The sequence below is a fragment of the Podarcis pityusensis genome (assembly GCF_964106645.2).
Source record: "Podarcis pityusensis genome assembly, chromosome: 15".
NCBI classification, from domain to species: Eukaryota; Metazoa; Chordata; class Lepidosauria; order Squamata; family Lacertidae; genus Podarcis; species Podarcis pityusensis.
This window is the reverse complement of record NC_138040.1, coordinates 14,613,883-14,639,926: the sequence shown is the minus strand read 5'-3', so window position 1 is coordinate 14,639,926 and position 26,044 is coordinate 14,613,883. Positions and strand designations below refer to the sequence as shown.

Sequence of the window (26,044 nt, the reverse complement as noted above, 5' to 3'; positions counted from 1 at the left end):
AGAATGGGCAAATGCCACAACCACCTTACACATGTAGAAAGTACCAGGTCCTTTCCCCAGGATCTTCGGCGAGAGCTAGGAGGCACCCCTGCCTGAAACCTTTGGAAAGCCATTCTCAGCCACTGTTGAGTATTCTGAGCTAGATGAATCAGTCTTCCGACTCAGTAGAAGGCACCTTCCTGTTTTCATCAAGTGCATTCATAGTTCAGTGGGAGAGCACCTGCTTTTTCTTGCAGAGAGTCCTGGGTTCAATCGCTGGTATCTGCAGGTAGAGCTGGGGGGAATAATAATAATAATAATAATAATAATAATAATAATTTATTATTTGTACCCCACCCATCTGGCTGGGTTTCCCCAGCCACTCTGGGCGGCTTCCAACAGACCCAAAATACACTAAAATGTCACACATTAAAAACTTTCCTGAACAGGGCTGCCTTCAGATGTCTTCTAAATGTCAGGTAGTTATTTATCTCTTTGACATCTGATTGGAGGGCCTTCCACAGGGCGGGCGCCACTACCGAGAAGGCCCTCTGCCTGGTTCCCTGTAGCTTTGCTTCTCGCAATGAGGGAACCGCCAGAAGGCCCTCAGCGCTGGACCTTCGCGTCCGGGCAGAATGATGGGGGTGGAGATGCTCCTTCAGGTATACTGGGAAAGAGCCCTGTTTGAAATCAGACTCAGTTAGTGGAGACAATATTGAGCTAGAGGTACCAGTTGTACAAGGCAGCTTCTTCTCATAGAACTGTAGAGTTTGAAGGGACCAGAAGAGTCATCAAGTCCATCAGAAGAGTCATCAAGTCCACCTCCCTGCAAATGCAGGAATCTTTCCACCCAGTGTGCGGCTTAAACCCACAACCCTAAGATTAAGAGCCTCGTGCTCTACCGTCTGAGCTATCCCAGAGCGTTTTATTCCAAAGTAATTCTTTATTCAAAACCATAAGGTCTATAATCCTAAAAAGAAAAGGAGGCTCATAGCTCAGTGGCAGAGCAAGATCTCTGTTCAGTCTCGAGATAGGACAGGGAACGTTCCTCATACAAAACCCTGGAGAACTGCTGCTGCCAGTCAGTGCAGGCAATGCTGGGCTAAATGGACCAAGGGTCTTGGACAGCTTCTACTGTTAGGAGAGAAGGGTTGTTGGTCAATGGTAGGAATTTTGCTTTGCAAAGGTCCCAAGTCCAGTCTCCAGGTAGGACAGGGAATATCCCTTGCCTAAAACCCTGGAGAGATGCTGCCAGTCAGTGTTGGCAGTCCTGAGCTAGAGGTAGCAAAGGTCTGCCTTGGCATAAGGCAACTTCCTATGGGGGCCAGGAGTAACTTTTTGGGAGGAAGCAGAGAGGCCTAGGAAGAGGTAAGGAAGTTAGGAGCAGAGGGGGGCTGGAGCAAGATTGATGGACACCTGAGGAAGACCCGTCTAGTCGAGCATCCTGTTCTCAAAGGGGCTGAACAGTAGCAGTAAGCAGAATTCAAGCACAAGAGCCATTTCCCCTCCTGTGGTTTTCGGCAACTGATATCCACCGACCTGAATGGTAACTGGCGACCCGAACTCACCCTTTGTAAGGTCTTTTTGGCTGCAGGGCTCTCGTCGATTATTCATCCAGCACCTAAAACCACTCACTACTGTACAAAGTAGGTGAGGCAGACAAAGGACTCTGCCTGCAGGCTTACAATCCAAGAGGAAACATGAAAGAAAGCTGGAGACGAGAATGTACAGAAATCAAAAGACTTTCCCGAGCAGGGAGGAAAGGTGTTTACCTGCTTGGCAAACCAATCGTTTGGGTGTTAGAAGGCCTCGCCTGGGTGGGTGGGGGTCTTGGTCTGTAAAGGCAGGGCATAGAAAGCCCTACTTCACGCGATTCTGCAGAATTAAACCGTGGAACTCGCTCCCACATGATTATGGTGAGAACCGCTCGTTTGGATGAGGCAAATTCATGGAGGATAAGGAGGGTACCAACACCTTCTAGCCACGATGGTGGCTAGAAGGACAAATGAAAGTATTTCTGCGCACAGCGCATAGTTAAACCATGGAACTCCCTCCCACAAGATGCCCACCAACAAGAACACACTCCCCTTCTGTGGTTTCCAGCAACTGGAATTCAGAAGCATTGCTGCCTCTCACCAGGGAGGCAAATAATAGCCGTCAGGGATGGTAGCCATCAATATCCCTTTCCTCCACGAATTTGCCTAATCCTCTTTAAAGACATCCAAGTTGGTGACTTGCTTATTTGTTTACTTATTTGTTTATTTACTAAGCATCAGGTTGGCACGTACACGGTTTTTGTGCGTCAATTCTATCGGCAAAATTAACTCGAACGTAAACTCTCGAGTTGCTTAACTCTTGCCCGAAACTCAAGGAAGAAGGAGAAAGTAAGAAAAACATCCCAAAAGGGGGAAAGAGGAAAAAAGAAAGATTAATTAATCTGTTCAAGCTCCCCCTTCCCTGTTCCTATTATTTGGTTGGTAGAAAAGGTGAAATCACATCAAAATTAAGGTTGGGATTTACCAGCCAGGCAAAACAGATGATTAAATGGTTTGGTAGATTTGGTCTCTTGGCATTTGTGCTCTTCTGTGAAGTTGTTTGAATGCTATTTGATTGGAGATCATTTAAAAGATAGCTACAACAGTACTTTGGAATTGTGATTAGAATAATAATAATAATAATAATAATAATAATAATAATGTCCTTCATAATGCCTGAGTGTTGGGACTGCTGCCCAGGCCTGATAGCAGCCCTGCTTCAGTTCTTGCCTGCGACATGTGGCCTCTGACAAGCCTCTTTCACTCAGCCTTAGCTCCTTACACTGTCTGCAAAATGGGGAAAACAATCATAATACCCACCTCCCTCAGATGATGGTTGTAGGGATTGCAAGAAGGCATTGTATCAAAAGCTCTGGAGGGCTGCATGAGATTCAAACCATTATTCTGTTTGATTATTTATTGATATGTAACTGAATGTTCTATGGATGGCCTCTCTCTTTTCACTGATGTATTTCTTTGTGTTTTGTGTTCCAAATGTTGTGTACACATTTTCCTTTCCCCTTTTAAAATTATCTTACTGTGTTTTATGTAAACCGCTTAGGAGTTTTGCATATTAAGTGTATAAATATTATTGATGAAGATAATGATGATATTAATACAGCGCTTTTCGACATTATTTGGGGCTTCTCCCACTTCTCTTATTTATTTGTTACATTTCGATCCTGCATTTCTGGCCTGGTATACCTCAAGGAAGCAGGAGACTGAATAGTTCCCAAGTGGTCTCCCATGCACAAACTGAGCAGACTCAGCTAGGGATGGATTAAATTTCAGCTTCTCATTTTTCCAGAGATCAGTATGCTTTTTTCCTTTTTTGTCCTCATGAAAATTCTCCAACATTTTAGTGCAAATTTCTCCTGATACACTCATCCTTGCATGCAATTTCACCTCATATGCATTTTGCAAAGCATCTTTGCACATTTATTTTCACTAACATGGGCATTTACATCCACACTTGGTTTCAGAATGTTCTCGTTCACATTCCTTGATTGTAGCACAGCGCTGCAAAATTAGGAGAGGCGTGTAACAACAACAACAACAACAACAACAGTTTATACCCCGCCCATCTGGCTGGGCCTCCCCAGCCACTCTGGGTGGCTCCCAACAGAATTAAAAGCACAATAACCATCAAACATTAAAAACTTCCCTAAACAAGACTGCCTTCAGATGTTTTCTAAATGTCAGATAGTTGTTTATTTCTTGACATCTGCTGGGAGGGCGTTCCACAGGGCAGGTGCCACTGCCGAGAAGGCCCTCTGTCTGGTTCCCTGTAACCTCACTTCTCGCAGTGAGGGAACTGCCAGAAGGCCCTCGGAGCTGGACCTCAGTGTCTGGGCTGAACGATGGGGGTGGAGACGCTCCTTCAGGTATACTGGGCCGAGGCCATTTAGGGCTTTAAAGGTCAGCACCAACACTTTGAATTGTGCTCAGAAACATACTGGGAAGGGTACATCTGAAGGGTGGTTTTGTGTTTCAGTTTGCATATTGTTACGGAAACTGCAGATGAGGCTGGTTCGCCTATACATGTGAACTGAATCCAGTTTCTTCCCTACCTGAGTCACTCTGAGCTGCTTTCCTTCAGCAAAGTGGCTGCATCATACATCTTTGGACCATGCCCTGCACCCACATTTGCAGTCAGATGGCTTCTTCCTCATTCTTCATCTCACCCTTTGCACAGCTACCCCTTTATCTTTGTTTGATTGCTGCATTCAACTTCTGCTCAGTTTTCTGAAGCCCCTCACAAATCCACCCTTCCTCCTTTCATCCTGTTCCACCTTGATTTTGGCTCCCTTCCTCGAGATCTTCCGACGACGCCACAGCCTGGCAGAGCCTCTGATCGGCCAGATGTTCTGGCTGTGACTGATAACTCTTGTCCCCCATCCTGAGCCGATTGCTCACCCCCAGCAGGGAATATGGTTATCTCCACCAGACAGACTTCTTTTTCATCCAGAAGCCCAGAGATCTCTCTTCCTTGAGGCTTGTGGCTTCGGAGGTGGCACCGAAACACGTCCCTGCCAGAGTCTCCGGATTTGGGAATGCACCTGAGTTCAGGGAAATGATTAAGGAGGTGGGGGTGAAGCAAGGGGAAGATAAAGATCTTTCTACCCAACTCCCTCCCATCCCCATCCTCGAGTAGGACTCTTTATGCCTGTAACACCTGTGTAACAGATGCTCAAGGGGAGAGGGTTTACCTGCTCACCATGCAGTTATTAAATGCACAGGAATCTTTCCAGGAGAACAAGTTAGAAACCCAACCTTACAGACCACATGCTTGGCCCACTGGCTCTTTTTTCCAGCATCCATGTACAGAGTACTGGACACGGAGTCATTGTGTGATGAGCTCCCTCCTGGCCTTGATGCCTTTACCTGTAAAATGGGTGTAATAGAAATATTTATGTTTTAAAAAAATTGTGTGCTGTAATGTAAAAAAAATCAATCAAACAGGGTTGCAACAAACATAAAACCATAAAAAGTTAAAAACTGATGTCAATTAATCATTGTGGAAGGTTGTATTCTTAATTGTTTTTATAGTCCTGGCAGCAGGTGTTTAAAAGTTGACACAGAAAGTACTCCTCTTCCTCCTCCTCCTCCTCTTCTTCTTTTTCTTCTTCTTCTTCCTCTTCTTCAGCGATCACTCATAGCCGAGTAAGATTGTCTTCCGTAAGTGACTGTGGAGGCCAATTCTGGATCCACATGTCCTTCCACAGTGGGACATAGGTTTCCGGACGGGAGTCGATCACAGTGAGGGCTTGTCAAGCATGCCTTCCTCTTAGCATGTTTCTCCCTTTCGTCCTGAGTTTGAGCATCTTCAAAGCCCATGACACGTTTGGTAAAAGCTGTTCTCCAATTGGAGCACTCGCAGGCCGGTGTTTCCCAGGTGTTGGTGTTTATACTACATTTTTAAAGATTTGCCTTGAGAGAGTCTTTAAACCTCTTGTTGACCACCGGCATTACGCTTTCCATTTTAAAGTTTGAAATAGAGTATATGATAATCAGGCATCTGAACAACATGACCAGTCCAACAAAGTTGATGTTGAAGAATCATTGCTTCGACACTGCTGATCTTTGCTTCTTCCTGTACACTGGCATTAGTTTGCCTGTCTTCCCAGGTGATACAGGAAGTACTAAAGGATCCATGACAGATGGCCATCTAGCCTCTGCTTAAATATCTCCAATGAAGGAAAGTCCACCACCTCCCGTGGAAGTCTATTCCACTGTTGAACATTGTTGACTGTCAGAAAGTTCTTCTTAGAAGATGGTGGACTCTCCTTCATCGGAGATACTTAAGCAGAGGTTGGATGTTCCTCTGCCAAGCATTCTCTAGCTGAGATCCCTGCATTGCAGGGTTTTGGTCTAGAGGAATCTTTGATTCCCTTCTAACTCCACGATTCTATGATTCTACCCTGGCAGTGTGGGCCAGGATACAGTGAGTCAGATCTGCGTAGCTCCTTTGACCTCCCGGTTCCTCTCCTCTCCTCAAGGTAAAGCCCACCTATGCAGGGGGCAAGGAGGTCCCTGCCATGCGGTGAGGAGGGGCTCGAATTGAACACCCACAAGACCCGGCTCTGCCATTAAGGGAAGGTTGAAAAATGCACGGAGAGCGGAGCATTACAAAAATAATACAGCCATCTCGGAAACCAAAGGCAGGGATCAAAGGCCGGGCTCGGCTGCCCCGCGGAGGCTTCCTGCAGAGCTCCTGATAAGCCTTTGTAGTGGGCTTGTTTTAAACCAAGCTCCTCGAGGAAGGGAACGGCAAAGATGCTTAGACTCCAAGATAAATTGGGAAGAAAGTGGAGGAGCAGGCGGGGGAGGCTGGTGGGGAGGTTCCAGCAGCGAGCAAGGCAAACATCAAAAGCGCCCAGCCCAGAATCGGAAGCTGGCGAGCATCAAACAGCAGGCTGGCTCTCAGGTTTGGGGACAGCGGTGTCACATGGGGGTCTGTTGGTCTGTGGGGGTGCTGCTTTCAAGGGATGATCTTGAACTGCAGAGATGGTCGCACCTGAATCTCATTAATCCGGTTTAGTGGCTTATGCAAAAGAAGAACCAAAGCAGTCGTTCTGGTCAACATTGCTGGCCCCCACCCAGGTGCGCCAACTCTAGGCGGTGGAGGTGTCTTCAGCTCCCTCAATATTTGAAGGAGGCCCAGCCCCCTCCCCAACAGTATTGAGGGGGGCTGGGGCAGCCTAACAGAAGGCTGCCCTGCACAGCATTGGGAGACATGTGTGATGTCACACATGTGACATCACACGCTCACGATGTACACCAGCCCCCCCTAATCTTGGGAGCAACCCAGCACCTCTACCCCCTGCCCTTCATAAAAGCATATGAACAACCTTGCTGGATCAGACCTGTGACCCACCTAGTCCAGCATCTTGTTCTCACTGTGTCTTCAGGGAGGGTTGCGAGTTCTGATCCCGGGCACTTTTCTAAACTTAAGTTCCCATTCCAGTGGCTTGTAGAAAATGGTGGCAATAGGGTTTTGTTGGTGGGCCGTTTCAGGGGGGCTTTGCTAACTACTGCATCTTAGGTTTCCTGGAGATGATTTCCAAATAACCCTGCGCTCCTGCAACATGCCGCGCCCGGGGAGGTCTGCAGTTTTGCAGAGAGGCCAATCTACCACGCTGCTCAATTTATATATTTTTAGCTGTAACGAGATGAAGGGGCTGGACAAGGCACCAGAGGGGGACTGGCTGACTGGCTCCTTCCCGGGCTGCAGATTAAACTCAGCCTTGGAAGATTGGAGGCGGGTGATGAATTCAAAGTGATTACAGTCACCTTTTAAGAAGAAAAAAACACACGCCCCTGGATCAAATACTGCAGCTGGGGAGTGAAACGCGTCTCAGTCCTCACCGCTCTCGGGGATTTGGACATCAAAGGCTTTCATTTGCCTTGGCATTTTGACTCCTTGACGTCCGAGGCCTCCGCAGAGTCCGTGGGCGAGAGTTTTCCAGGGGGAGAGGGTGCAGAAGGGTTGGGAGGGAGCTTTGGGGCTCTGGCGTGACGAGAGCGGACGGGCTGTAGAGGGTGCTGTGGAGTTGCGGGTTCCAATCCATTTGCTCATCATGGTGCTGATGGAGGAGACACCCATATTATTACTTGATTTTGGTTTCAAAATACAGTGGACGCTCGGGTTGTGAACATGATCCGTGCTGGATGCACGTTCGCAACCCGCAGCGTTTGCAACCCACGTCTGCGCGTGCACATGTTGCGATTTGGCACTTCTGCACATGCACAAAGCATGATTTAGCGCTTCTGCGCATGTGTGACCGCTGAAACCTGGAAGTAACCCGTTCCAGTACTTCCAGGTTTCGGTGGTCCGTAACCCGAAAAAATGCAACCTGAAGCGGCTGTAACCCGAGGTATGACTGTAAAAGTAAAACAAATAAACGGCACTTTGATATGTATAAGAAGGCAGTGTCCAAAACAGAAACACAATCCTACACAAACCGCAGTGAGACAATTCATATTCTAGATTCCTTACTCTTTATGGACCGGCATCAAGGATAACAGGGTTTTTAAATGGGATAGCAGGTGAACAGTGTTAACTTTTGATTCCGTTAATCAGAGGCATACTACCTCCAGTAACGGAGGCGGGACATCGGAACCATGGCTAGTAGCCAGGGATATTCCTTATTATCCTCCAGGAATTTGCCCAATCCTCTTCTAAAGCCATCCAAGTCGGTGGCAATCGCTGCCTCCTGTGAGAGGGAGTTCCAAATGTTAACTGTGCGAATAAGTCCTTCTTTTCATCTCCTCGGAATCTGCCAACATTCAGCTTTATGAGTTCTGGAGCCTATGAGTTCTGGAGAGAAGGAAGGGGACATTTCTCTATCCATTCTCTCGGTTCCAAGACCCAGGGATTATTATTTTTTAGCTGGAACTCAATCCTGGCATCTCTCAGGTGGGTGCTGCTGCCATTAGAATAAAACAAGGGAGGTGTTCGTGGTGAGTTCCGGCACCTCTTTTTCTAGAAAAATAGCGCTGCCAAGACACTTGAATTCTGATGACCAGACATGCCATTCCCCAATAGCCTCCTAGTAAATAACTCTCCCTTCTCTCTCTCTCTCTCTCTCTCTCTCTCTCTCTCTCTCTCTCCGCCCATCCTTAAAATCTATCTTCTAAAGAGTCCCTATTTCTCATTAAGCTTGTGCCTTAAACCTCTTAATGCTCATCTCCACCCACACAGAAGTCTCTAAGTGAGGCCTCGTTCCCATTGAAGAGGCAACACTTCAGACGGCAGGTGGGGCCTCACACACTAAGATGCTCCTGCATGCAATAAATGTGGTACCCAGACTGCTTTTTTGTCCATTCGTGGGAGGTGGAAATTCAAAAGCCTGTGAAGATGGCTGGGAAAATTTCAGTGAACTCTTTTGGAGGGAGAAGGGAGGGTTCAGCTTACGTTACATAAAAGAGGCGTAGAGAGTCTGTCTTGTCTGTCTCTCTCTCTGACTCCCCCCCTTTCAGATCTTCAGCACCTCATTTAAGTAAGGGAAGCCAAACTCAAGGTAATTTGTAAGAAGTTGATCTATTAGTGCGGCAGCTCCTGCACTTTGGAACTCCTTGCCTATTGACATGGGGCAGGCGTTTGTGGTTAGGCAAGGCTACGCTGAAACATAGAACTTGGAGGTGCCCTTTAATTTGCTTTTTAGCATATTGTTGATTTTATTTTCGTGTGAATGTTTTAAATAGCTTTCAAACTGGTATTTACCAATAATTCTTATTCTTTTTGTAAATCGCTTGGAGGCTTCTTTCTTACGATCCCATATTATATAAAATTTGCGAAATAAATAAATGTTTTACATCGATCAATTTAATGCAGTTTTTTTGTTTGTTTCTTTGGTAAAACGCTTAGAGGTTTTATTATGATCAAGCAGTATATAAATGTTGTCAAACAAAGAAGTAAAACTCTTTAAAGACTTAGATGCAAGGGATAAAAACAGCCACCTTGGAATCTTCCAATCTGTGTAAAGAAACCACCTCACTTTCCACCTCCATTTATATACTTATTTTATTACTATTTCTACCCTACCCTTCCTCCAAGGAGCTCATGGTGGCCTACATAGTTTTCCTTCCCACATTTTATCCTCACAAGAACCCTGCAAAGTACCAAAGAATCATAGAGTTGGAAGGGACCCTAAGGATTATCTAGTCCAACCACCTGCAATGCAGGAATACGCCGGTGTCTCCTAAGGGGAGCGAACCTGCAGCCCTGGTGCTATCAGCAGTGTGCTTTAACCTACTGAGCTATAATTAGTATGTTAGACTGAGATGGAGTGCTTGGCTCAAGGTCACCCAGTGAGCTTCTTGACTGGGCGGGGATTCGAACCCGGGTCTCCCAGGTCCCAACACTTTGTAACCACCACACCGATGACATCCGCCTTCTTACACAGAGGTTTCCTAACATGCCCAGAGGTGTTATTATGGTCAAGTGGTATTTAAGTGTCGTCAAATAAGTAAGTTAAACATTTCCGGAGATCTGGATGTGGAAATGACCAGCATGGAGTCTTCAAATCTGTATAAAGAAACCATTTCTGTGTTCTTCCACTGCTGGCATCCACCTTTCTCTCTCTTCCTCTCTCTCTCTCTCTCTCTCTCTCTCTCTCTCTCTCTCTCTCTCTCTGCAGGGCTGAGGATTCCCCATATGAGGTCATGCAGCTGGACTTTGAAATGGAGAACTTCACCAGCCAATCAGTGACCCGGCGCATCATGTGGCATATAGACTACCGAGGCCGAAACCCTCCGCCCGACTTAGAGAAGGCTGTGACGGAGCTGGCGGTCATCCAGAGGGACATTCGTGCCATCCTGCCACTGGCCATGGTGAGGTTCCCAGTAGTCAGGCTGGAAGTTGGTTTGTGTCTGTGCTACCAGTGCTATTTTTCTAGAAAAAGAGTTCTGGAACTCACCATGAATGCCTCCTATCTTCTCTAAGAACGGCAATGGTGCCCACCTGAGAGGTGCCGGAACTGAGTTCCAGTGAGTTCTGACTGAGAAAAAGCCTTGTGCGCTACCCCTTCTGTTTCCTGACCTGCCCGTATCCCAAAACTGGCCCACCAGACCCATTGCATGATCTCATTCCCCCGACTCAAGTAAAGAAGCCTGTGTTTCCCACGCTTCTGGGGCCTGGAGTGTAGTTCTACCACAGACGCAGGTGGCGCTGTGGTCTAAACCACTGAGCCTCTTGGGCTTGCTGTTCAGAAGGTTGGCGGTTCGAATCCCCGCGACCAAGTGAGTTCCTGTTGCTCTGTCCCAGCTCCTGCCAACTTAGCAGTTCGAAAGCAGACCAGTGCAAGTAGATAAATAGATATCGCTGCGGCGGGAAGGTAAACAGCATTTCCATGCGCTCTGGTTTCCCTCACGGTGTTCCATTGCGCCAGAAGTGGTTTAGTCATGCTGGTCACATGACCTGGAAAGCTGTCTGTGGACAAATGCTGGCTCCCTCGGCCTGAAAGCGAGATGAGCGCCGCAACACCATAGTTGCCTTTGACTGGACTTAACCGTCCAGGGGTCTTTTAGCTTTTTACCTTTTTCTATCCCCTCACAAAAACTGGAGCCAGCAGCACAAGGGACTTTTGCAGGCCAGTTGGCCAGTCCAGGTGTCAAAACTGGCCCACAGGAGGCAGAGGGTGAGGAAGACCAGAAAGGCCCCCGCCCTCCCTGCAGTGTAGGATCCGGGCACTGTAACTACCACAGCCTCCTTTGTCCCCTCAAGGACACGGAGATCATCAATACGGCCATCCTAACAGGTCGGACGGTGGCCATCCCAGTCAAGGTCATTGCCATTGAGATGACTGGCGTCATTGTGGACATCTCGACCGACGCAGAATGCAAGTCCACCAATGAGGACATCATCAAGGTGGGTGGGGGGGAAAATCAAGGTGGGTGATGGGGAACCAGGCTGTGTGGGTATATGAGAGGCACAACTGCATTTGTAAGATCCGTCCCAACATGGCTAACCAGAGGTATCTGCATTTTATTACATTTTTTTGGTATTATTTTAATTACTTTTTAACAATGTGTGTGTGTGTGTGTGTGTGTGTGTGTGTGTGTTTATCTGTTTTACAATTTAAAATACTCATTTAAACAACCTTAAAATATCAATGACTTCCCTTCTTCCCTTTCCATGGTTCATTTTGCATAACACAAATCCCTGCATATTTTATATAAACTAAACCATTCAGTATTCCATTATGACATCCATCAATACTTATTTACACTGTTGAATTTATCTTAATGCTCCCAACGTTTTCAAGTGTACACACTTTCCCCCTGTATATTCAACAAACATTTTTCAATCTTCTTTAAACATATGTTCTTTTTGTTCTCTTATTCTATAAGTTAGGTCCGCTTCTGGTTAGCTTTTGGTATTTTATCTGTGTTGTTTTGATTTCTGTAAGCCACTTTGAGTCCCAGTCTGGGAAAATGACAGTAATTATTATTAGTATTATTAGTATTATTTTGTTCTAACCCAAAAGTCCCAATTCCTTGCTCTGACCTTTCTGCAGCTTCTCCACCCCATAATACACCCTCCCACAAAATCCCTCCTTTCACAAAATCCCTGCTCCAGAGGCGGCAGCAGCCAGCTCACTCCCTGCCAAATTCCTCACTGTGCATATGGAACTCCCTCCCACTGGAGGCAATGATGGCCACCAACTTGGATGGCTTTAAAAGAGGATTGGAGGAGAAGGCTCTCAATGGCTGCTAGCCATGATGGCTGTTTTCTGTTTCTATTCAGAGGCAGTGATGCTTCTGAATACCAGTTGCTGGAAGCTACAGGAGGGGAGAGGGCTCTTCCGCTCGAATCCTGCTTGTGTGTTTCCCAGAGGCATCTGGCTGGCCGACATGAGAACAGGATGCTGGACTAGACAGAGCCACTGGCCTGATCCGGCAGGCTCTTCTTCTATTCTTACACCCCTCGCCCACTGCCTGGATGGAAAACAATCAAGTTTGATTTACCATTGCCAGGTTTTAATGGTTCCCTTTCAGCCTGAGCGAGCACGCTAGCAATCCTGCATTTCTGGACAGGCTCCGAGACACTCTGATGGGGCTAATATGCTCCTTCCCCGCTCGTAAATCTCTCCGGTTGCCGGCCCTCGAATCCGGGGACGGGACCGAGTCTGCGAGCCGGGTTGAATAATTGATCAAGTCACTGCCCCTTTGCCTCCTCTTCTGACTTACCTTCCTCTATTCCTTCTCTCTCGCCCCCCCCCAACCTACTGAGTTATGTTGACATTGCTCCGAACGAGGTATGCTTGGCAGGAACTCTTGCGTACCTGGAGAGACTGGAGGGAGGGCGATTGCTCTGTCAGGACTATAAACCTGCACCATCCATCAGGCAACCCGCTATCTGTTACTGTAAATAATTCAGCATTAAGGAGAGCCGTGGCGTCGTCGGTGGCTCCACTCCCCGGGTGTGTATTGCAAAGAGGGGGCATAAACAACAGGAGTAGCTCTATCGATCTCCGGGCTTGAGGAGCGCGGAGGAACAAGCCTCCGGTTATCTGTACAGCGAGAGGCTGACGGATGCCGCGGCCCCGTCTGGCTCAGAGCGACGCGGATCCCTTGTGGAGCAAGCGCTTTGCGCTCAGGAGAACATGAGAACTCGTGGGCATCCAGTGAACAGGAGCTAGCCAGCCGTAAATCACATAGGGCAAGTCGCAGTTAACTCCTTATTAGCGAAAATATGATCAGCAGCAGGAATGCCAGGCCTAATAAGCACAGCAACTTGTCTCCGGTAGATGTTGCCCGCATGAAGCAGTTGCTGAGACTGAAGCAATCCCCAAGCAATCAGAGACTGTCTGCCCGTCGCCAGTCTCTGCCCTCTTCATGCCTCTTCTTGTTCTGGGAGATCAGAGAGGATGGGAGCTGGTTGCAGGAGGAAGGGGAGACATCCGTGCCTCTTCACCAGCCAGATCCCTCTGCCTCTTGGCCTCCCTCCTCTCCTGCATCAGCTTCTGCCTCTGATTCTGGCCTTCTCTCTGCCACGGACTCTCCCAGCTCACTAAGCCCTGTTGCTCCTTCAGCTTCTGACACCTCCTCCCCACAGTCTTCTCCCTCTGACCGCTCATCGTCATCCTACCAACATTCCCTGAGCTCTGAGACTTCTTCCCCTGGGGGTTCCCCAGCTGGTTCCTCCCACCATTCCTCTGTGTCCAACCAGTCCATGACACAGAGCCACGGAGCTCCCACAGAGTGGTGTTAGGCTGCCTTATCTTGAGACGTGACTATTTGATCCATCTAGGGATGGCTCAAATGCGGACCACCAGCAACCCAGCCCAGCCGGCTTCCTCCCTGATCCTGCGATCTGGCGATGTTGTTGTTGTTTGGTCATTTAGTTGTGTTTGACTCTTCATGACTCCGTGGACCAGAGCACGCCAGGCACTCCTGTCTTCCACTGCCTCCCACAGCTTGGTCAAACTCATGCTGGTAGCTTCGAGAACACTGTCCAACCATCTCATCCTCTGTCATCCCCTTCTCCTGTGTCCCTCCATCTTTCCCAGCATCAGGGTCGTTTACAGGGGGTCTTCTCTTCTCATGAGGTAGCCAAAGTATTGGAGCCTCAGCTTCACGATCTGTCCTTCCAGTGAGCACTCAGGGCTGATTTCCTTAAGAATGGATAGGTTTGATCTTATTGCAGTCCATGGGACTCTCAAGAGTCTCCTCCAGCACCATAATTCAAAAGCATCTATTCTTCGGCGATCAGCCTTCTTTATGGTCCAGCTCTCACTTCCATACATCACTACTGTGATATAGTATAGCTTTAACTAAACGGACCTTTGTTGGCAAGGTGATGTCTCTGCTTTTTAAGATGCTGATCTGGCAATGCCAGGGATCAAACCTGGGACCTGAGAGCCTGCTGGATCAGGCCAGTGGCCCAGCTAGTCCAGCATCCTGTACTCACAGTGGCCAACCAGATGCCTCTGCTGGGAAGCCTACAAGCAGGATTCGAGCACAAGAGCATTCTCCCCTCTTGCGCCTTCCAGCAACTGGTTTTCAGAAGCATTGCTGCCTCCAACTACAGTCATCACAGCAGACAGTAATCGATTGCCTTCCCCTCCATGTACTTGTTCAATCCTCTTTTATAGCCATCCAAATTGCTGGCCATAGCTTGCCTCCTGTGGGAGGGAGTTCCGCAGTTGAACTATGCGCTGCACGAAGAAAACGGATAAACTATGCTGAGATGGTGAAACTTACAGGAAGAATTAGAAAGCAGGAAGAGACTGACTTTAAGAAAGAATGGGGAAAGTTTGTAATTTATTTTTAAAGATTACTGTAAACCATTACACACATTGGTAGGATGGGCGGAAATCTATGGAGTGATAAAGGATTTATAAAAACAGCTAAGGAAGAGATGCAGAGGGGGAAATCATTATATGAAGAGCCACGGTGGGAGGGCAGGGAAGTCAAAGGGGATTATATATTTATGTTGTTGTTGTTTTCTGCTTGTAAAAATGCAAAAATTAGATTTAAAAAGAAAGCGAAGGGTTTTCTTTTCTCTCTCCTGAACCTGATTTTCTTCCCCATCCAGGGATGGATGTTACCCAAAGTGTAGCTAGCGTACAGCACGAGGCATTGGGGAGTTTTTCTCCAGCAGCGTTTCAAGACAGATGCTATTATTTGTTGTCCCTGGAAGGGCTGGGAGCGAGCCTGCTCCGGACTGTGTTGCTGGGTGTGTTTATTAGCGCAGAGGAGGCGAGCGCTGTGGCGTCGTCTTTATTTTGATGAACGACACAATATCCAGAGATGCATTTCAGGGCTCATTTTTATTCCGATGCCGAGCTGAGATTGCCTTTGCAGACATGCTGAGCTGGTGTCTCTTGGATGTTGAAGGCAAGCTTAAGTAGCCCCCGGGGAATAAGAAGAAATAGACCCCAGCTAATGTCTAATACACACACACACACACCACGTATCCCTGACGCCAGAACAACCAGCCAGCTTCACAGATGAGAGGAAAGGTTTTCCCAAACAGTGGTCCACAAACCACCAGTAGTTCGTGAGAGGCAGTTCATGACCTCTAGCATGGCAATTCAGCTTTGTCATGGCCAAAGCATCCTGGGTCCCACCTCTTCCTCGGTACCCTAACCCACCAGTTTTGTCTTCAGGTTTCCAGCAGCTGCGACTATGTCTTTGTGAGTGGCAAAGAATCGAGGGGCTCCATGAATGCTGGGGTGTCCTTCAGCTACGAGCACCTCACCGCCCTCCTGGAGATGACTGTCTGGGTCCCCAAACTCCCGCTGCACATCGAGCTCTCTGACTCCCGGCTCAGCCAGGTGAAAGGGTGGCGAGTTCCAATCTTACCCGATAGGAGGTAAGCCAGGAGTTGGGGAAGGAGTGGGGTGGTTGGAAATCCTCTCGGGGATTGTGTTTGAGAGCCTCTAGGCATGCACAGTGAAGACTAGTGGCCATTCTGGATCCCATTGCCTAGAAGCTTCAGCTCATGCCAGAATTCTCCTCTAGGTGCTCACCTCCTTAGAACACGCAAGGACATATCTGCTACAAAAAGCATCATCCTTTTTCAGACATTAACTAATTTTAATAGCATGTTTTTAAACTGTTGTAGCCTACCATAGGCCCTCATGGTGAAGAAGAAATAATAATAATAATAATAATAATAATAATAATAATAATATGAAAATAATAAAAATGGGGTGGAAATATCCACCCATTTAGAGTGAGGGAAGGCAGCACAACCATTGCTCTGATTTGACTTTGCGATGTTATGTCACATGAAATCCGATTGGCTACATGGTGTCATTACGCCAGATGCACGATCCCTGATTGGCTGGATTGGCTGGTTAGTGGAGACTCCTTTTTAGGAAAAAACGCAGGGAAGCGCCAGAGCAGCTGCCAGCTGACCCAACTGCTTTGGCTCCCACAGGTCTGTCCGGGAGAGCGAGGATGATGAAGAGGAGGAAGAGCGGCGGCAGAGCCGGGGCTGCACCCTCCAGTACCAGCATGCCACCCTGCAGGTCTTCACCCAGTTCCACACCACCTCGTCGGAGGGCACGGACCAGGTGGTCACCATGCTGGGCCCAGAGTGGATGGTTGAGGTCACGGACCTGGTCAGCGACTTCATGAAGGTCGACGACCCTCGGGTGGCACACATGGTGGACACCAACACCCTCGCCGGCCGGGAGCCTGGCACCACCCTCTTCAAGGTAAGAGCATAACAGGTACCCAGCAAGGAAAGGACCCTATCTCTGTTCTAGATCACATGCTTTTCATGCAGAAGGTTCCAGGTTCAATCCCTAGTGGCATCTCCAGGTAAGGCATTAGAGAGACTCTTTGCCTGAAAACCTGGAGAGCTGCTGCCAGTCAGTATAGACTGTACAGAGCTAGATGTACCAGTGGCTCCTATTTAAATAAGCCCTTGATTGGGAAGCACGAGGACTGGAATCTGAGCTTAGTGGCGGAGCCTCTGCTTTGCAGGCAGAATGTCTTAAGGTTCCATTCCTAGAATCTCCTGGAAAGCCAATTCCATTCCATGTAGACAATATGGAGATGGACGAGCCAGCGTCAGCATAATAAATCCTCCTATGTTCCTCTTAAAATTAGCCCTTTACAGTGGTACCTTGGATTAAGTACTTAATTCGTTCTGGAGGTCCGTACTTAACCTGAAACTGTTCTTAACCTGAAGCACCACTTAAGCTTAATGGGGCCTCCTGCTGCTGCCGTGCCGCTGGAGCACAATTTCTGTTCTCATCCTGAAGCAAAGTTCTTAACCCGAGGTAATATTTCTGGGTTAGTGGAGTCTGTAACCTGAAGCGTATGTAACCCAAGGTACCACTGTATTTAGAATAGTGAGGACTAGAATCTTGGCTTGCTTTTAAGTAAAAATTCAGTGATGGAGAAAAGGTTCCAGGCTTAATCCGCAATGGCAGCTATAGGTAAGGTTGGGGAAAAGACCTGGAGAGCTTCCACCAGTTAGATAGATACACAATTGCCTTGTTCTATATAAGGCAACATCCTATATTAAGGAGCAGGGGTTATCTGCCTCTGTTAGGGGAGGCAAAGGAGGTGCAGCTGTAAACATCAGTTTCCCCAACAATCTGAGCACCTTTAGATTTGCAGCTCCCCTCCCCTCCCCTGGCACTAGCTACTGCTCATATCGGAGACCCCTTTCTCACACATTCATAGAATTGTAGAGTTGAAGCGAACCCCCAAAGGTCATCCAGCCTCACGTAAAGGAGAGTCAACCACCTTCCACTGGAATCCATTCCATGGTCGAATGGCTAAGTTCCTCCTAAAATTTCATCAGAATCCCCTTTCTTGCCATTGAAAGTCATCATTTCGGGTCCTCCACTCTGAAGCAGCAGAAAGCAAGCTCCCTCTGTCTTTCATGTGACAGCTCTTCAGATTTTTGAAGGTGGCTGTTATCTCACCTCTCAGTCTCCTCCAGGCTAAGTATACCCAACTCCCTCAACAGAGGCCCTCTCTTCATTCTCGCTTCACACATCCCAGGGCTAAGAAAACAGATCTGTTTTCCTTGGTGTGAAGGGGGAAGGGGGGCTCATCTGCATTTTCCTGCCTCTACATTCCCCTTCCTCCTCGGCTACACACCCCTACACCCCTTCTTCCTTCCTTCCTCTCTCTCTCCCTCTCTCGCATTTTCTCCCTGAACCAGCTCCTCTTGAGCCTGTGCCAAGCATCTCTTAACTACAATTAGTTCCAAGCCTGGGCACTGTATTGCCTTCCTAAGCAGAAATTCCCAGGCTCCCAGATGCTGCCTTCAAAGATTCGAGCAGTTCAAGGTCGGAGTGTCTTCCCCCAGTGAAATGTACTTCGGAGAATTGTGTGTGTGTGTGTGTTTGCAGGGCGAGTGCATGAAGGGAAGGCCATGGAGTGGTGCTGTTCTCCGGCTTGGCTCAATAGCATCGCAGGCCTGGGATGGAGAGAGAGAAGCAATGCTTAGCTAGAGACCTCAGCAGGCAATTTCTCCATCAAGAATCACAGAATTGGAAGGGTCCACAAGGATCATCTTTCGCCCAGCGTGGGACTTGAACCCACAACCCTAAGATTAAGAGTCTCGTGCTCTACCGATTGAACTACCCTCTGGCTTTTTAAAAGGATCTCCCAGCTTGGGGTGTGGGTTGACACTTTTCCATTCCATGGCATTCATCCCTTTAATAGATATCGTCGTTTTTTTACACACAGCACACAGGGCTCATCCAGACTTCCTTTTTGAGCTTCGTTTCTAGGCGCCGGTCAAGGGCAGCCGCGCAGAGAGCGCACTACAGCAATCCACAAGGGTGATGCACAGTGTTAGAAACTCAGATATATAAGCTAGGCGCCAAATGGCTCATTAAACGAGGGTTACAATCACCAAAGCAGAAGACCTGGTTGCCATTTGGGGGCAAGACGACTTTTGGGCTCCTGAAATTCGTTCTGATTGTGCAGACAAAATATACCTGATAGAATTCTGCAGGATGTGTTGCTAGTGTGCTCAGGGAAGTTTTTAATGTTTGATGTTTTATTGTGTTTTTAATATTTGTTGGAATCCGCCGAGAGTGGTAGTAATAATAATAATAATAATAATAATAATAATAAATTTTTATTTATATCCCACCCTCCCCAGCCGAAGCCGGGCTCAGGGCAGCTAACAACAATAAAATAATACAACATTCTAAAATCATTTCATTATAAAATTAATTCAAATCAAATTGATGGCAACCATTGGGCTAGAGTTCTGTGAAGATTGCCAAAGGAGGGAGTCAGGCTGGAACAGCTCTGACTTGCAGGCCCTGTGGAAAGATGTCAAGTCCCGCAGGGCCCTAGTCTCTTGTGACAGAGCGTTCCACCAGATCAGAGCCACAGCCGAAAAAGCCCTGGCTCTGATTGAGGCCAGCCTAACCTCTCTGTGGCCCGGGACCTCCAAGATGTTTTTGTTTGAAGATCATAAGTTCCTCTGTGGGACATACCAGGAGAGGCGGTCCCGTAGGTACGAGGGTCCTAGGCTGTATAGGGCTTTAAAGGTTAAAACCAGCACCTTAAACCTGACCCTGTACTCCACCGGGAGCCAGTGCCGCTGGTATAGCACCGGGTGAATGTGATCTCGCAGCGAGGACCCCGTCTCGCCGCAGCATTCTGCACCCGCTGGAGTTTCTGGGTCTGTCTCAAGGGCTCAAGGAGCCCATAAATTGTTGTTGTTGGATCCCCAGGCATGCACCTCCAGGTGGTGGAGACATCGGGCGCCATCCTGGCACCTGGGCATCTTCACTTGGCCGCATGTTGGCCAATAGCCAAGTGCAAAATGCACCTGGTGAATTTCCAGCCTTGGTGGCGATGAGGAATGTGACTGGGCGTTCCTCCTAATCCCAACCAGGGGAGATGTTACTTACGGCCCACTTCTCTTCCCGTAGGTGGTCTCTCCGCTCATGGAGGCGGTCCTTGGGGAGACCCTGGTGACGGTGGCGGACGAGAAGGTCAGCATCACCGAACTGAAGGCCCAGGTCATCTCAAACCTCTCCCTCTCCCTCCACCCCAGCCCTGGGAACAGCCACACCATCGTGGCCAAGACAACAGCCCAGCAGACTCTGAACTTCTCTAAGCAGGTACTTCTTCTGGGGCAGCCCTCATGGATTGGGGGCGAGGGAGGGGGTGGATTTAATTAATTAATTGTTTCATTCTTTCATTTAGAACCCACTTTTTCTCCAAGGAACTCTAGGGGCTGCCCACACTTTCCCCCCTCCCCGTTTTATCCTCACAACAACCCTGTGAGGTAGGTTCTGCGGAGCAGTAGTGACAGGCCCCAGGTCACCGGGTGGGTGGTCCTAGCCCAACTCTAACCCAGGGGTCAGCAAACTTTTTCAGCAGGGGGCTGGTCCACTGCCCCTCAGTGGACCAGCTGTGGTGGGCCGGACTATATTTTGGAAAAAATAATAATGAACGAATTCCTATGCCCCACAAATAACCCAGAGATGCATTTTAAATAAAAGAACACATTCTACTCATGTAAAAACACGCTGATTCCTGGACCGTCCGCGGGCCAGATTTAGAAGGCGATTGGGCCGCATCCGGCCCCATCCTTAGTTTGTCTGCCCATGCTCTAACCACTACACCACACTGCCTCTTGCTTGCCTTCTCTCACTGTAATCATTTCCTTAAGTTTACATGTTGTTGCTGCTGCCCAATATTTTTGCTAACCGTTCCTGCGCTATGGGTCTCTATTTCCCTCCCCCCCATTTGTCACGAAACGAGTGTCTGATCAGCTGCTATCAAATTCCATATTAAGTTTTCATGTTTTTCTCAAGGGTCTAAATCCCTTCTGAGACAATTATCAGAGCATCCAATGGCAACTCATATGATATCTGTGGCGATAACATCTCTGCTGTCTTGCCCTAAAAGATTATAGATAGATAGATGATAGATAGATTAGTTTTTATTCACAGTATTCATTTTCATCTTCAAACTGTTTAGCATGCCTGCACAGAGCTATATCTCTGTTTACATTAGAGCATATGGCACGCAACAATTACATAAAATTAAAAATAACCCAACAATAAACACTCAGATAATCGTTTTCTGAATATATTAGCAAAGTTGCGTCGGAAGTGCACATACCCAAATTATTGCAATTATTACAGATATGAAAATGAGCTATAGCAATGTGTAGATTGGTGAACATACATAACCCAAAAGATTTCAGTCATTGAACCGATCTACCGAATGTGTCCAAAACTTCCCATTGCAGAGAGGATAAATTTTACTTGAGCTCTGTGGAGTCATAGACCATTGAGAGAGCAGCTTGTAATGTTTTTCTGTAACGTTAACACAAAGAGGTCCTGCCGAATGAGGAATTAGAACCCCTATTATTTCCTTTTAAAGCTTGTACACAGATGCGATTTCAAAGTATTAAGGCAAAAAAGAATAGAACAACTGCTCAAGTTTCCCTTCTTATAAATTATTACCTCAGGACTTGACATTTTACCTCCAAACTCACACCATCTTATTCATCCATTATATTTTATTCTACATAATTTATCCATTGTCTGCACTGAAAGCATCGCGGAACTAGGTCCATTTGAGGCCTTCCCACCATTGTTTTGAAATTGCCATTATTTACAATTCCTTGATATGTAATTACATTGTGATTTACCCAGTTAGCAGTTTGGCCTCCTACTACCTTATTTATTTATTTTATATATTAAAAAATGTTTATAGACTGCTATTTCATTTTTCAAAAATTCAAAGCGGTTTGCAACAAAAATATATAAAAACATGTTTTTAAAAGGTTTTAAACAGACGTCAATTAAGCACTGAGGAAAGGTGTGCGCTCAGTCGCCTGCATAGGCCTGACAGAACAGAAAAGCTTTCACCAGAAGGTCTCTTTGTTTAAAAGAAAAGAAAAGATGTGAGCAAGGATATATTTAGGTGTTGACATTGTATTTAAGCTATTCCAAACATCTCAGGCTGCATCTGTACAAGGATTTTGTATTTGAATAAAAATCGGTTGTCACAGGATCCTAGAACCGTAGAGTTTGAAGGGACACCCAGGGGTCATTCAGTCCAACCCCCTGCAATGCAGGAATCTCAGCTAAAGCATCCATGACATATGGTCTACCCAGCCTCTGCTTCAAAACCTCCATTGAAGAGTCCTTTCCCCCTCTCTGTAGTAACCATGGAATAACTGTGAGCTCTGCTTTCACTTACGCCATGGAATTACCTTTGAGACATTCAGCCATTGGGCTATTACTTTTAGATGTGTAGCTTTATATTAATCTACTATATCGAGACATTTTATTCCTCCTTTGTTGTAGCTTGTCTCCAAGGTTGCCATGGGAACGCTAGCTTTTTCTTTTTTGCTACACAAAGTTTGTAAGTAGTTTTTGCTGGTTCAATCATACCCTTTTGTCACTCTTGGCCATTACGTTTTCAAATAGATAAAGTAGCCTAGGAATTTCTAATGCCGCAACGTTACATAACCATGTGAGTCCTGCCTTAGTCCATTTAAAAACTCTTTTCAACCTTCATAACTTTCATTTAATTTAAAATATATGGTTGAAGACAACCCAGTTCCTAGATACGTTATCAGCATAACTGCCCAATTAATTGCTCTCCGTTTCATCAAATTTGCTTTAATTGATTACAACACATTTATTTCAGGTTTGGATGAGCTCATTTTTGTAGCCAAACGACGTCGCCAAACTTCCCTGTTATTTCAAGGAATTTGTGGTGCAGATTTTAAGGGATGAGTTAAGGAAAGCATTACATCATCAATGTACAAACAGATTTTGGAACTCGTAGACTGAACCTTCATCCCCGTTGCATCTTCTGTTGATCTTATTAGGACTGCTAACAATTCAATACATATTAGAAAAAGGAAAGGGCAACAACTGCAGAGGGCAACAATTTGTGTCTGGCTCTTCTGTTTACATAAACTGTCCAGCAAAGGGCACCTAAAATGATTCAGGGGATGGAATAATAGAATCATAAAATTGTAGAGTTGGGAGGGACCCCTGAGGATCATCTAGTCTAACCCCTTGCAATGCAGGACTCTCAACTAAATCATCCATGAAAGATGGTCATCCAATCTCCATGGAATGAGAGTCCACAACTCAAAGGAGCCCATTCCACTGTCAGACAGCTCTTACTGTCAGGAAGTTCTTCCTGATGGAGCGGCTCCCTTATGAGGAAAGATTGCCACATTTGGGGTTTACTAGTTTAGAGAAAAGGCAAGGAAGAGGGAGCATGACAGAACTTTATACAGGTAGGCATGGCACAGAGAAAGAAGATAGTGAGAAGTTTTCCTCTCTCACTAAAACTTGTGGACATCCAACAGAGTTGAATGTTGGCAGATTCAGGACAGATAAGCGAAAAATAAACGTGGAACTGTGGAAATCACTCCCACAGGAAGCAGTGAAGGCTGCCAACCCTGATGGGTTTAAAACAGGATTGGACAAATTCATGGAGGGCTATTGATGAGTGGGCCATTGCCCTGATCTAGTAGGCTCATCTTATGTAAGAGAATGGGGATCTGGGCCAGCGAAAGGGCGTGGCTTCAAGGGGGCGTGGCTTCAAAAGAAGGCATGTGGCCTGCCCAAGAGATATTACCTGGGGAAAGTTTAAAGGGCCAGACAGAGAAACCCATGGGGGCCACATTAAGCCCATGGTCTCGAGGTTTCCTGCCCCTGATGTGAAAGGGACGGGGGTGTTTCCACACAGTTTGTTTCCCACCTTTCATTTCTCCTTCTTCCGCAGGAGGCCTTGCTGAGCCTCTGGGTGTCGTACAGCGACGGCACAACCGCCCCGCTCTCCTTGTACGACCCCAAGGACTACACACTGGTGGTGACCAGCCAGGACCGGGCGGTGGTGTCGGTGATGCATGAGAGAGCCTTTCCGCTGGTGATGGCCGAAGGCGAGGGGGCTGGTGATCTGGTCAGGGCCGAGCTCATGATCTGCGAGAGCTGTCAGAAGACCAAGAGGAAGAGCGTGCTGGCCACTGCCCTGGCTAGTGTCCGAGTGCATTTCAGCTCCGAGGAGGAGCCCACCTACGACTACGAGCCTGTCCAAACGCCCAGCAGGCCCGGGCGGGAGAAGGGGAGCCCTGGCACCACGCCCCGGGTGGAAGGCGACTGGCACTTGCCGCCCAGCCCGGAGAGCCGGCCGCCCAGCGCCGCCCTCCCGACCGAGGACTTCCCCACCATCCCCACAGGTTATGTGCAGGTGACGCGGGGCCTGACGGACCTCGAGATCGGCATGTACGCCCTGCTGGGCGTCTTCTGCCTCGCCATCCTCGTCTTCCTCATCAACTGCATCGTCTTCGTCCTCAAGTACCGTCACAAGCGGATCCCGCCGGAAGGCCAGACCAACATGGACCACTCTCACCACTGGGTTTTCCTGGGCAACGGGCAGCCCTTGCGGGCCCAGAACGACCTCTCGCCGCAGCCGGAGAGCTTGGGCAACCCTCTGGAGAACGTCCAGACCTGCTGCCACGCTGACCACCACAGCAGCGGCTCCTCGCAGACCAGCGTGCAGAGCCAAGTGCACGGGCGGGGGGACGGCTCCTCGGGGGGCTCCACCAGGGACCAGAGCGAGGACCCGCTCAACTCGCCCACCTCCAAGCGGAAGCGGGTCAAGTTCACCACCTTCGCCACCATGCCCTCCGAGGAGCTGGCGTACAACTCCATCCCCATCGCCGATGAGGAGGACTTGGAGTGGGTCTGCCAGGACATGGGTCTGCAGGGACCTGAGGAACTGCACAACTACATCCACAGGATCAAGGAGATTGCATAGCAGGCTTGGGCCCCACGCTTACCGGAGGCGGAGGGGGCTCCCTTTGGAGAATCGGAATGGATCGGCCGCATCGCCCTCCGGCGTTCGCCGGGCTCCCCGTGGCCCTCCTCTAAGTGGACCAGCCCACCGCTGGCCCCGCTATGTTCAGAGAGAGAAGGAGGGCGACCCCTAGGAGGGGGATGGATCCTTTTGCTCAGAGGGGGAGCTGGATGTGTGGAAAGCAGCTTCTGCCGCAACTGTGGAAGTGCCAGGCGACGCGCTGGGATTGGGTGGGGGAGACTGGGCCAGCTGTGGCCAGCTGGTGCTTCTGCCCATAGCCAAGTATTTAAAGGGGGGGGGGGTTGCCGCCAAGCAGGCCGAGAAGAGTGGAGAGCTCAGGAGCCACCATATGGAATTGCCCCACAGAGGGGATAAGTCCTTGCACCTGATTTCAGTTTGTCGGGGGGAGAGGGGAAGCTTGCTCCTGGCCTCCCCAAAACGACCACTGCTGCCTTTGCTGCCGCCCGTCTCTGAAAGGCAATCCTCCCCTCGGCTTTTCTTCTTCATTTTTTTTTTTTTTGCACAATAAATGTTGACTTTTTTTTTATATATATAAAAAATAAAATAAAAAAGATAATATTCAGGGATTCTGTCTGATCGGATGGGACCCGTGTGGAGTGGTGCTTCCTGCCCAAGCCGTAATCTGATTCCTGCATTGCCCTGCCCATGCACCTGGTCCTGATTCTTCCCAGACTGGGTTTGTTTACCTGATACGCAATCTGGTTTTCCCAGTGAGGGGGTGGGTACGTTGTGGAACAAAGTTGGAAGCCAGGAGCCTTGCAGGCATGCACATCCTTGCACCAAATATCAGTGGAATAAGTCCCAGGAAGGTTCCCAGTCTGGGACAGCCTCCCAGTATTTACTTGCTTGGTGGGCCGACTGGGTGGGCCTTGCAGCCCAACCAGCAGTCATAATGGTGGTTGCAGTGTTCCTTCCCTTCCGCTCAGCAGTGCTTCTAGTCCCTAGTGAGGCAATGCAACCCACCTTCCAGAGAGGGGGGTGGTGGACATGCTCTCCCTTTCCTGTAAACTCTCTTCCATTTCTCTTGTCGCCGGCTGAGCTTCTGGGAAGGGAGCTCCTCTGTGTGCCCCAAGGAAGGAGGGCTTGCACAAGGGGGAGGCAGGCTAGGAAGCAAGGCTTAGGGCATCGGGATAGCCGTGGCTGTTCTGTTTGGGGCAAGGGCTGTAGCTCAGTGACAGGGCATTTCTTTGCACACATAAAGTCCCATGTTTCATCCCCAACAG

At 48.2% G+C, this 26,044-nt stretch overlaps 1 protein-coding gene across 2 annotated transcripts in view; it reads left to right on the top strand.

Annotated features, from left to right (window-relative positions):
- TMEM132E (transmembrane protein 132E) overlaps positions 1-25,355 on the top strand; it is a 128,046-nt gene extending 102,691 nt beyond the window's left edge. For both annotated transcript variants that reach the window (XM_080983995.1, XM_080983996.1), the window contains exons 4-9: positions 10,157-10,349; positions 11,242-11,385; positions 15,632-15,837; positions 16,408-16,687; positions 19,889-20,080; positions 23,727-25,355. In XM_080983995.1, coding sequence (XP_080840121.1) covers positions 10,157-10,349; positions 11,242-11,385; positions 15,632-15,837; positions 16,408-16,687; positions 19,889-20,080; positions 23,727-24,761 — 2,050 coding nt within the window. In that variant the 3' untranslated portion in view covers positions 24,762-25,355. The remainder of the gene's footprint in view (positions 1-10,156; positions 10,350-11,241; positions 11,386-15,631; positions 15,838-16,407; positions 16,688-19,888; positions 20,081-23,726) is intronic.
- Positions 25,356-26,044: the final 689 nt, after the last annotated feature.